This window comes from Arachis ipaensis, chromosome B02 (assembly GCF_000816755.2).
Source record: "Arachis ipaensis cultivar K30076 chromosome B02, Araip1.1, whole genome shotgun sequence".
NCBI classification, from domain to species: domain Eukaryota; kingdom Viridiplantae; phylum Streptophyta; class Magnoliopsida; order Fabales; family Fabaceae; genus Arachis; species Arachis ipaensis.
The window spans coordinates 22,712,746-22,725,285 of record NC_029786.2 but is presented as its reverse complement, the minus strand read 5'-3'; the positions used below and the strand labels follow the sequence as shown (position 1 = coordinate 22,725,285).

The 12,540-nt window shown below is 33.7% G+C and overlaps 2 protein-coding genes across 3 annotated transcripts in view; one reads left to right on the top strand and one right to left on the bottom strand.

Moving 5' to 3' along the window:
* LOC107625120 (3-oxoacyl-[acyl-carrier-protein] synthase, mitochondrial) lies at positions 4,057-12,411 on the bottom strand. 2 transcript variants are annotated; one of them, XM_016327698.2, is made up of 15 exons: positions 12,180-12,411; positions 11,886-12,062; positions 10,575-10,804; positions 9,304-9,411; positions 9,149-9,220; positions 8,946-9,032; positions 8,330-8,481; positions 8,137-8,217; positions 7,967-8,000; positions 7,794-7,860; positions 7,522-7,598; positions 5,410-5,470; positions 5,190-5,272; positions 4,879-4,950; positions 4,057-4,724 (listed from the first exon to the last, which is right to left on the bottom strand). In XM_016327698.2, exons 2-15 carry the CDS (start codon positions 12,022-12,024, stop codon positions 4,551-4,553), a joined length of 1,437 nt encoding a protein of 478 aa, XP_016183184.1. In that variant the 5' UTR covers positions 12,025-12,062; positions 12,180-12,411; the 3' UTR covers positions 4,057-4,550. The 2 variants fall into 2 exon arrangements, with proteins under 2 accessions (XP_016183184.1, XP_016183183.1); XM_016327697.2 differs by having other exon boundaries at positions 11,886-12,411.
* LOC107627035 (proline-rich receptor-like protein kinase PERK9) overlaps positions 12,295-12,540 on the top strand; it is a 27,602-nt gene continuing 27,356 nt past the window's right edge. Inside the window, exon 1 of the mRNA XM_016329915.1 lies at positions 12,295-12,416. Within this exon, the coding sequence (XP_016185401.1) occupies positions 12,295-12,416 (122 nt within the window). The remainder of the gene's footprint in view (positions 12,417-12,540) is intronic.

Genomic DNA, 12,540 nt, shown 5'->3' with positions numbered 1-12,540 from the left:
AACGACGATGCGACGCTCCTACTGCGACAAAGACGGCCACGGCGCGATGCTCTTGCTGCTCACAAAATGGCGACGACGCGATGCTCCTACTGCGATGAAGACAATGAGGGCGCAACGCTCCTGCAGTCTTGCTGCAACGTCTCTGACGCGTGAAAACAGCGACAACAGTGACGGGGTTTAAGGAGAGTGCGACGGTGAAGGGGTTTTGGGAGGCGGTCAGCAGTGAGATTTGGAAGAAGAGCTGTGGAGAAATTGCCACGCCTAGGCAGGAGGTAGACGTCAACAGTGGCAAATATCAACGACGCGATGAACGGGAGGAGGAGTGGAAGAGAGAGGATGCGAGTGTGTATAGTGAGTGATTTATAACTTGGAATTATACGGTGCGGATATGTAGAGAGTGTAAAACCTAATTTTTTGAACTTCAAAACTAGATTTAGAGAGGAGTTGGCTGAGTTAGCTTATAAGAGAGTTGGCCGTAGTACTTTTCCATTTCCAAATATGCATGTTTTTAATTGTTTAAAATTTGAATTTAATTTTAATACATTGTCAGTGCAAAACCATTTTATACGTACATCTAATCACATAACATCATATTAGTAAAAATAATTACCTTTCACATTAACCGCGTAAATAGTCTCCTAAAAAATAGTTATGATTGCTATAAAACGTTTTACACTATTAATACATCAAAATTAAACTCTTTAAAGTTTTCAATTTATGTATCTTATCAACAGATGTAAACACATTGATGAAACTCCCAAAATACAAAATTTTAAATTCTAACTGATTTAAGACATAGTACCAACCAAAAATATAATGTTACTATTATTAAGTTTTATTTTTCACAAAACACACTTGCATGAACCCCTTAATATTCATGGTCATTAATTGTGTGTGTATTTTTAATCAACACATAGTTGACTAGTGGTATGAAATGATTAAGGTACACGAATGTGATTATACCAAAAAATGAAAATTACTATTTGTCTTTAAAAAAATACAAACACTCTCATCTCTTTATTGTTACTTTTGACTTTTATTAAAGGAAATTCTACATAAATTGAACTTGTTATTCCGTTCTTTTTAGATTGGGTAGGACCAATTAAAATTCTTAAACTTGTAAATTCCACCAATAATTTTCAATATGTATGGGTTTCTATAGCTATAGGCAAACATTTCCTGATGTAATTTGCTTCATTTCAGATTGTCAGTAATAATACTTTAGAACCTCATCATCATTATGGATAAGTTTGTTTCAACTTAAAAAAGAAAATAAAAAATAATAATAAATTGGAGATCTTAATTATATTAAAATGATACAAATATGTTAAATGTATTTTAATTTTTGTTTTTTTAAAGAAAAAAAAAATAAACTAAAACAAACATAAGTCTTTCTGCAACACTTTAGTTCCACACTTCCACTCATCTTATGTGGGGTAGAATGTCGGATGTGTAATGCTGTTACTGTTTTTTCATGGCAGAGGCAGATAGATGACTTCTAAAGAGGTTTATTTTTGGGCACGGTGCAGATGCTTATTTTTTTCAGCATGTGCTGAAAAGACGTGGCTATTGACAAACAGCAATGCGTGTAAAAATTGTTCCATTAAACGAAGCAATTCCTGCATTAAGTTCAGATGTTATAGGTCTTGTCAGTTATATGGTTCTTAACTATGTGGAATTAGTGATCATAATTAAGTTGTTGGACTTTTTTTTATGTTAACTTTCATATTTTGGTAAAGGAATAAATTTCGGTTGTTAATGGACCTTATTAGTCCATAGAATAACATAAAAAAAAGAGTTAGATTTAGGAGTTTTATTTAAAGGTTTGTCGCTGGATAATGAATTGTTGTATGCACAAGGTGAGGTTCGAACTCCCGATACTTGCTTAAGCGGACTAGTTATTATTATTTTTTGGTATATCATCATCATCATCATCAACTATGCTACATCTACACAAAAATTAGCCACCAAAATCTCAGTATAAAATAAGAGTTAATAGTCAAATTCGTTCTGAAAGATCACCCAATCTTCAAATTAGTCCTCAAAAGATTTTTTTAGTCATATTAGTCCTTAAAAGATAAAACATAAGTCAAATTGGTCCTTCCACGTTAAGTGTCTTGTGGCATGATAGCATGGTAAGTTAATACCACATGTCACAAGATAATTAGTTGACGTGTCAGGTCAGTGACACATAACACGCAACGTGTCACTTGACATGTAAAAAATTCTTTATAATCAAAATAGTCCCTAAAAGTCTAGATGTAGGTCATTTTCATCCCTAAAATTTTAAAAATTAATCAAATTAATCCTTATATAAATTTCTTTTATTTTTGTTTATAATATTAAATTTGAAGTATTTTTTACAGTACTAATTTTAATATTATTTTTTAGACTTTAATAAATAAATTTTTTACATAAAATAATAAAAATAATTAAATTATTATAAAGTTATTTTGTCATTTGTATTTTAAAATTTTATATTTTCAAATTATAATTTTTTATAGTGAAATTTTTATATTTAATTTTAAATTTAATATTATGAAAAAAAAAGTTTATATATGGACTAATTTGATTAATTTTTAAAATTTTAGGGATGAAAATAACTTACGTTTGGACTTTCAGGGACTATTTTTATTATAAATAATTTTTGTACATGTCAAGTGACACGTGGCATGCTAGGTGTCATTGACCTGACACGTCAACCAATCATCTTGTGACACGTGGCATTAACCTACCACGTCATTATGCCACGTGGCACTTAACGTGTTACGTCATCATATCACGTGGCACTTAACGTGACACGTCATCATCTAACTAACGAAAGGACTAATATGACTAAAAATTTTTTGAGGATTAATTTGAAGAATGGGTTATCTTTCAGGACGAATTTAACTATTAACTCTATAAAATAAATATTAAAATATAAATATACATTAAAAATAAATTAAACCACATATATATTTATACATAAATTCATAGATAAAGTATACTTTTTGTCCCTAAAATTTGGTAAAAGTTTCAAAAATATCCTTAAGTTTTATTTTGTTTCAATTTTGTCCCAAAAATTTTCGATTTGTATTAAATATACCCCCGATGGCTAAATTTTCAAAAAATTTAAGATCAATCTAACAATAATACATAAAACGATGCTTGATTTACTTGTGTTGAGGGTTGTTCTTATGAGATTGTTATTGAATTGATCTTAAATTTTTTGAAAAATTACCCGTTAAGGGTATATTTGATGCAAATCGAAAATTTTTGAGACAAAATTGAAACAAAATAAAACTTGGGATATTTTTAACTCTTTTATCAAACTTTAGAGACAAAAAATATACTTTACCCTAAATTCATTAATAGCTTATTTTTGTATTATTATTATTATTATTATTTCGAAGGCCTAATAACACTTCCACTAAACCTAACTCTTTTCTCTATGTTATTCCATGGACTCATAAGGTCTATTAATAACCCAAACCCATTTCTTTACCAAAACTGACGAGTCAACACCAAAAAAGCCCAAGAGTTTAATCATGACCACTAATTTTACATAATTAAAAACCAAACAGCCGACAAGACAGCAGCTAAACCTAATGCAGCAGCTGCCTCATTCAATGAAACAATTTTTACAAGTGTTGTTGTCTGTTAACAACCATATCTCTTCGGTACGTGCTGAAAAAAATAAGCATCCGCACTATAGCACTGCTCTATTTTTTATCTTCAAACCAAACATCATTTCACGCATCACCAATATGCCACAATTCCTAACTTAATTTCTTCGTAATTATTTCTCATTATCTTAATTTGGTACTTGCACAGTTTCACATAGTTAACCATTTTATCCTATCTCCAAATATATAGCGAACTTAATTTTAACATACTGATAGTATAAAACATTTTATCCAATCATCCAATCATATCTATTCTTTTGGGTGACCAACTGGCCATTCATAGGGTCAATATAAAAACTAATTATTTTTATTTATGTGATCTTATTGAAAGTGTATTAAAATTAAATTCATATAATATTCATTGTTCCAAGAAATAAACATGTAATTCTTTGCCACAGTGAATCTTTTATAACTAGAACTTAATTTTCAAAATTTGTTTAACCAAAACATTTTCCACCTCAATTATTCAGAATAAAACAGCATTAATCCTAACAAAAATTGTCCAACTCAACTCATGACCATCATCCAATATGATGACCAGTTTGGCTTCCTTAATGTTATGAAGAAACTGCTAAAAAATTAGTTCTATAGACCTATAATATTATGAAAATACCCTTTTTAACTTTTGGAACTCTAGGAAAAACCATTTTCATGAAGGGCTGACTCTCAAACAATGCTTTGCTCCAAACAATTCATCAAACCTGATTAAAACTTTGACTCGCAAAAGCGATAGCAGCATTCACATGCATATGGCAGCACGAAAAACTTCAGGCATGTATGCAACCAAGAATTTAGACCATCTAACTCTCATCAGCATCTAGAATGTGAAGAGGATTCAATCAGCATCTGTAGGATAGTTCCAAAGGAACGAGATGTAGTAAGTTATCGGTCTGATCCAACAGAAGCAAAAAGTAGGGATGCATTTGTTCCTCCAAATCCAAAAGAGTTTGACATAGCAACTCTAATTGGCATCTCTTTTGAAGCAGTCAATGGCATGAAACCATCGGCGAATACAGGATCTGGCTTGGTTAAATTAAGAGTTAATGGAGCAATTCCCTGTCAACAGAAGTTTAGAACATCATAGGACCAACATATTAGAACACACATACAGCAACTGCCTTTAATCAAAGCATAAAAGCAAGAGTCACAAGATTCTCCCTGCAACATGTATGATATAGATGCACATTTCCAACAAAAATAAGTTGCTTACATGTCGTATAGCCAAAACAGAAAAAATTGCTTCAACGGCTCCAGCAGCACCTAGAAGATGACCTATAGCCCCCTGTGCTCCATGAAATATAAAATATGTCATCAACTTCATTTAGCATGCTTTGGAATAAAAATGAATTATCCTACCCAAATGAGATGAGAAAAGAAAACAAAGAAGAAAAGGGTGTTTGCAGGGTGGGAAGGTTCTGACATATAATGCACTTTTGGCTTTTAACTCTGACTAGTACTCAGATTATGAAGACAGTCAGACAAGCATAATTTGTTGGTCAAACAGCTTGAAATCTCTTTTACCTTCGTAGAGGAGAAGGCCAAAGCAGACGAATTTGCATGGCCAGAGAATATGGTTTTGATAGCGTTAGCTTCTATCACATCACCTGTATATTGGTTTGTGGTTATATAAAATATAGGAAGATGGGAACAAACATCCAGAGATAAAAGTAAAGAAAAGAGATTCGATATTCAATGTTCAAGCTCAAATTTGCCGCAAGTTGTAAAGCTCCACTTCACTTACCCAATGGAGTAGATGTAGCATGCGCATTTATGTAATCCACTTCAGAAGGATGAAGGCCAGACTGCAATTGATTAACAAATTGATCATTTAAATGAAGATTGTCTAATCTCTATAGTATAGACTTTGCTAACAACAAAGTCAGAGACTAAACAATGATTACAGTCTGGGCCCTAAAAGTTTAGCTTTTAATCATCAAAGATATCAAAGTCTACCAGCAGGTTTGCAAGTGTTAAAGAACAAGTTCCCATGCGTTATTTTATCATGTAGTTTGCGACTTTCGGATGAATAAAGCTTGTAATTCCAAAGCTAGGAAATTCTGTAGTATTAATAGATGTCTCACAATCACTATATTATAAGGTACGGAGAAAGAGAATATAATAAATGGTCCAGATAAAGTGTGGGTCACACCACTACTAGTATTAAGCAAGAGATAATCCTTCCATCCAACTCTAAATTAAATTCTTATTTTGCATATGACCCTTCCCAGACCCTGCGGCAATTCGGGGTGCTTGTGCACTGGATTGTATATTTTCTCCTTCGCTCTTCCATTTTGATATCATGTTGATGGGTCCACCTTGATGACAGCAACTACTAGCTACGGAAAGCACAAAAGCGCTCTCTGATACAAACTGATTTTGGTATCGCAATGGAAGCATGGAGGTTATGATTCAAATACTAGATACATATTTTTTTTTCCGAAAAAGATGCATAAAAATACTCTACCTAAGATATATGGATAAAAAATACGGAATTCAATCCAGAATTAGATAGAAAGATTCTGCACTGCTTCAACTGATCCCATTACAACCACCAGCAATGCAACTAATATAAATAGGTCCCTCAGGTAGCGTTTGTTTTCGGGGGCAAGACACAGAGACATGGACAACACTTGTTTAAAAAGTGTTTGGAAGCAAAGACATGGACAGTGGACATATTGTCTCCGAGATAATTTTTTATACTTTTGTGTCCACTCTTTCACGAAGGACAATGATGGACACGGGATTTGGAAGAGTGGACACGGACAATTTTATAAATTTTATTTTCCTTTTTTTTCCACTATTACCCCTTCTTATTTTTTCTATTGCGTTATTCAGAGATACTTTTTTCTTCCTGTTCTTCCTCTACCCTCTTTCTTTTCCAGGTACACTCTCCTTTCTGTAGAATTTTTTATTGGGGGTAGATAATTCTTTTCTTTTTATCGTTTTACTTCAATACCATTTTAACCTTATATTATATTATTTGATTTGTAATAAAAATAATAACAAAAATAATTAATCTTAAAATTTTTGAAAGATAAAATATTCTCATTTTTTATTAAATTAATTTGTATTGATGTAGAAAATTTGGAATTACAGGGCTATTTTAGTCATTTCATATAATATTTTAGTCTTGTCCATGTGTATCCAAACATAATACTAGACATTATATTAGTGTCTTGTCCATCGTATCCAAACACAATACACAAAAGATAATTTTTAGTGTCTCCGTCCTATTGTCTCCGTTTCAGTGTCATGTTCTGTCCTGTCTCTAAAAACAAACGCAGCCTCAGTGTTTGTTGTAAGCAAGCCATTTTGAGCAATACAATATCCTTCCATCCAACTATGGATCGAGTTCCCTATTTTGGCTTCATATATCTTAGGTGGAATCCTAAGATGTAATAAGTTGTTCTAGTACTTTGAATCTTCTTTATTCTTCCATTTTAAATACTATCACTTATAATTTCTGCTAAATAAGCGTCTGGAATGCTCGCAAGCAATAAATACCAAAAACACTGAAGTATCTAGTCTTTTTTATGTAATAATTTCATTTCACACTAACATCTAACCTATACAGCTTCTAACATTGGGTTTTGCTATCCCGTGTAGACTTGTGTGTGTGTGTGTGTGACAAAGAAACCTTCCCATTCAATCAGACATTGAAAGTGAAATGGAGATTATATCTTAAAATTTCTATATCAATTACATACAAGAAACACAAGGGGGAGACAAAGAAAGTCAAACATTGAGGACATGTATCAAAATGTATATGTGCACGGTTGGGAGCTCAGCCAACATAAAATCTAAAATGATAACGTCACAAATAAATACACATTCAAGGATCGTTAAAGGAAACCTGTCTTAAAGCATGAGTCATGGCTAAAATAGCACCTCTCCCATCGTTCGGAGGTTGAGTGATATGATGTGCATCACCTAGTGAAAATCATTATGAAAAGAAGTCAACATATAACCAAGATGAGGAATGAATTTTGACATATTCTTTCAAAAAAGAATATTTATCACAGAAAAATAGGAATTGATCAAACACAGGTAATTTTTTAGCAATTTTTTATGTTAAAAAAATGAGAGGGAAAAAGTTCTTTTAAATAGATCACTTTCAACAAATACCTGACATCCCATAGCCACGAACCTCTGCATAGACTTTTGCTCCCCGATTCTTTGCATGATTGAATTCCTTAGAGATGGAGGGAAATAAATAAACAAGAAATAAAACATTATAAGCAAACTAGGTGAATAGGAATTGTTAGGACAGACAACATACAATAAATTTCTCAACCAACCTCCAAGACCAAGACTCCGCAACCCTCACCTATCCTGAATAAAATATTAGATTACAATAAATAGCAAGTTAGACAAGCCAAACAATCCAATAATTCAAAGTTAGAGAAATACCACTGCAAAAAATAAATGAAATATCAGAATTAGAAAAAATGAATGTGGAATAACTTACACAAACCCATCCCGACCACTATCAAAGGGCCTTGATGCTTCCTGTGGGCTTGAATTATATTTTGTAGTCAAAGCTCTAGACCTACAAAATTTTTCACATTAGAGTTGAAAGATAGCATACAGAATAAGACACAGACATAATCATTAAGGTGAGTCAAACTAACAAAGGACAGAAGGCATCACTCATAACTTACCTGCAGAATCCTGCAATTGATAATGCATCAATGCTGGACTCTGTGCCTCCAGCCACCATGACATCTGCATCCCCGAATTGTATCATCCTCACTGCATCACCAATTGAATGTGCCCCAGTAGCACATGCAGTAACTGCCGCATGATTTGGACCCTATAATCAGAAAGGGCAACAAGTTTGTCACCTGCTCAAAATTGTTAATGATCATAAAGGTCATATCATAAGAGTTAAGACACAATATGCCAATAGCTCTGCAACAACTGACAACTTTGCTTTCTTTTACTTGTATTGACATTTGTTATAATCGATCCAGGATAAAAATATATCATGTTTGTTTTAGTACCAAACCAATCACCTGATTGACAAAAGTTATTCATCTTTTATCTTTGATTCAGAAAGGTGTCACTTCTCATTGAATTATGATGTTATTCTAGATACTTTATTATCAAGAAACATAAAAGCAGAAGACATATTTGTTTAATATAGAAGGTCAACTTATTCTACACCTGCAACAAACAAGTAAACTCAATTCCTGAAATCAACATATTTACTTATTTAGAGAATTCAATAAATGGAAATGCAATCGCCTGCCCAGAAGCCACAGAATCCACATATACCTGGAAGCCATATTTCATGCTCACGTGACCTGATGCCATGTTGACCAATATCCGTGGTATAAAAAATGGACTAAGGCGACGAAGACGCTGTATTCAGAGGAGAAAAAAGTAAAAACCAAATAGAATATGGTTTCTTAGAGAAAAACTTGAACAAGGATCGATCATCAAACTTCTTCGACACAAGTTAGTTCTAAGAAACAGACCTTCTCACAGAGCAGTTGGGCAGAATCCAAGACGTCACTAATGCTTCCAATTCCACCACCAATAGACACCCCCTGATATTTCTTTTGAAGTTAAAATACATCACAAGGGACCTATCAAAAACAATTCATCATTAGCCATATTAAAGAGTGCATACCGTTCTTTCCCTGTGCTCCTGCTCAGTGGGAAACCAGTTAGAATCTTTAAGAGCTTCGTCGGCAGCGCATAGTGCATATGCTATAAACCTGGCTATTGATCGATGGTCCTAAGGGAAATGTAGCAAAACTATAATGACATCAATATGTGTAATAGAGGTTCCCATACAGCACATATGAGTAAATGCAAAGAAATATCAGATAAAATTAAAAACCTGAAGAAAATACATAACATCTAGCCAATTTTTTATCTCTTTCCGTGGAAGGAAGGGAACTTTCTCCTTCAAATTTAAAGAGAACATTACTGACTAGCAAGAGGTTCCTGGTTCCATGATTTCATTATACAAAGAAAAAGAACTTGAATTTCCTTTTAGCAGAAAAAAAAAATCTAAAAATAAAAGTCATGTTTCAAGAAGAATGATTTTCCAAATTCTACAAAATATCATAGTTTCCTACAAAGTATCATGCAGCTGAGAAGAATACAATTGGAGATTCATTCAAATGACTATTTGTCTTTGTGCACATATACGAGTAAAAAATGTCATGTTTCTAATCCATGAAATTATTTTAAAATTCCAGCACAACCAATGCCTTCCAATTTTGAGAAATACAATACTTCAAATTGCACCCAATATATATGTATATATATATAGAAATATAATATAATAAATATCATATTCGCCTTTGAAATATTATGACAGCCACTCACTCATCATAGCATTATTGAATGAACTCTTGAAAATTTATGAATCTATTTCTCTCTTTTATTCAAGACTCATTGCATTATTGAAACAACTAGGCTCGTTTGGTTCTGAGAACAGGACAAGGTATGACACAAAAGATAAAAGATACAAAATTAGTGTTTTTGTATTTTGTTTGATGATAAACTAAATATAAAAAAGAACAAATTACAAAAGTCCAATTTACTCTCATTTTTTCATAAAAGAAAAAATGAAAAAAAATAAGTTGTATCTCTTGTTAGTATCTCTGTGGCCTTCCTGTCAGGAAGGACACAAAATACACTAATTCAATGTCGATGGACACAATGTCTGTATCCATGTCTCATCTGCCAAACACGATTTTATGTCTATGTGTCCCTGTCTCAATGTCCCGTGCCTATAAACAAACGCAACCCTACAGATTATAGACTTTTAATCAAAAGTTCACGTACAAGCTACATAGCTCCATTAATTGATGAAAAACAGTAGGAGAAATGCTAAAGCTACTGTCATCTGGTAGCATAGTAATATGAAATGTAGTGACCAAAACTTACCTTAGAGTTAAGCCATATTTCCTCATTGAATTCACCTAGGTTAGTTCCAGTTGGAACAACTGCAGCAACTTTGGATGTCAACTGATCAAATGTACTCAACTGAGTTTCTTTATCAAAACTACTCATCTGAAGATCTTCCAAACACAATGACCTTACTCCACATTTACCATCAATTAGGTGCCTCCATGTTTTATCAACTCCACATCCAAGAGGAGTCACCATGCCTAAACCTAAACGAGCACAAACAGATCAATACATTTTGAAAATGAAAGTGGCACATGAAAAATGAAGTGAAGAACAACTCATCAATGAAGCAATTCAAGCGTGCACAAAATGGTGGAACTGAAATGCACTTTGAAGCTACAACAGCTCTCAAAAACCAGACCAAAATTCTAGCTTTCAATGTGTCATGTGTGATATAAATTATAGGGTAAATGATCTCCCTAGAGCTTAGGTGATATTATGCTAACACTCTTTAACTTGTCATACCTAGAATGAAATTACCATAATGTTTCACGAGAGATTAGAATCACATTTTACAAAATACAGATTACAAGGTTAGAAGTGTACTAGTGTAGTATCGCTTAAACTTAAGGAAATATTAGTATAGGCTTTTATAGATAGGTGTCATAGTAGTATCCCTTGACCTTGGGAGAGTTCAATATAATTTACCCTAAATTGTATATACGAGCAAAGGTTACAAGTTAAATTAGTCACTCATACATTTATCAAGTTACTTGTTTATACTGCACCCTTTGGATGCAGCCCTCTCCTAAACTCCACGTAGTGCGGGATAGTGCGGGATGCATGTGCACTGGACTGATCCTTTTTGTATATATGGAGCAAAGCATATTGAAGAGAACTAGATACACCGTACAGATGGTATGTGATCAGGTATGAACATAATCTTAGCTGCAATTACAAGTTACAAATTCTTGCATGGGGAGAGTATCATTCCCTTCCTTTCAACCTATCCATCATTCTTTTGACACTTTAGTATTTCAAAATATCTATCATTTTGTAAAATCTAAATAAGATCAATTACTTTCTTCCATTTATACACCTAAAAAGGATTACTAATCTTTCTTGAATATATTGCATCTATTAGTAATCCATTCGGTCAATTTTATGCAAGAATTATTTTGTCAAATCAAATCATTTTCTACCTTAACCAAGATTTTTTCTTTTCCTTTTCACCTTAATCTATCAGATAGACTGAAACACATGAAGTATTCAACCACAGCTAGATAAACATTGTGCAAACAAAAGTTCTTCAAGCAGAATCGAAAAAGCGAAGCTAACAGAATTTACCAGTAACAACTACTCTTCTGGAAGAAACAACAGGAGGAGGATCCATAATAGCTCTACCCACAGAAGAAGATGAAGAAATGCTTTGGTAAAAGCCGAGGCCACGGGAACCGAAAACTCGGCGCGAAGCACGCATCGCCATGTCCACCTTCTGAACGAACGGCGAAAACTACTGAGAATCTGAAAGATTATGGAATTTGCAATCAGCACAGCGAGTACAATTTCTCAATGCACAGCGTTCAAGAAGATTAGGATACAATGTTCTAGAACTTCTCATGGATTCATTCCGGTACATACAATGGGAGTGTTATCGGTTTCTTGCACGCAGTGTGGCTTGGAATGCTGAGAGGAGAATCGGTGATGGTAGTGGCAGCGGATTCAGTGATGGCTTGAAGGCGGAGAAAAGGAGATGATGGTAGTGGGCGGTGGTGAGACTGGTGGTGAAGGTGCAGCTAGGTTGTGCTTAGTGCCAACTACCAAGTTGATGGGTCGTCAGGGTCATCGCTTCAAACTTTCGGAAAATTCGGTTCAAGGGTAAACCATTGAGTTAATACTTAATAGCAAGGTTACAAGAACCAAACCGATCATTAAACCGGTCAAGTGAGAAGGTGTGGCAAATCGGCTGGCCTGCTCCGTCCCGCCTAGTGGGGCGGTCTCT

Coding starts and splice junctions, on each gene's coding strand:
- LOC107625120 (XM_016327697.2), bottom strand. CDS start 12,024: ATGGCGATGCGTGCTTCGCGCCGAGTTTTCGGTTCCCGTGGCCTCGGC. Junction 7,861..7,966: donor GCGGAGTCTTGGTCTTGGAG/GTTGGTTGAGAA, acceptor TCCATCTCTAAG/GAATTCAATCATGCAAAGAA. Junction 5,471..7,521: donor TGACTCATGCTTTAAGACAG/GTTTCCTTTAAC, acceptor AATCAATTGCAG/TCTGGCCTTCATCCTTCTGA.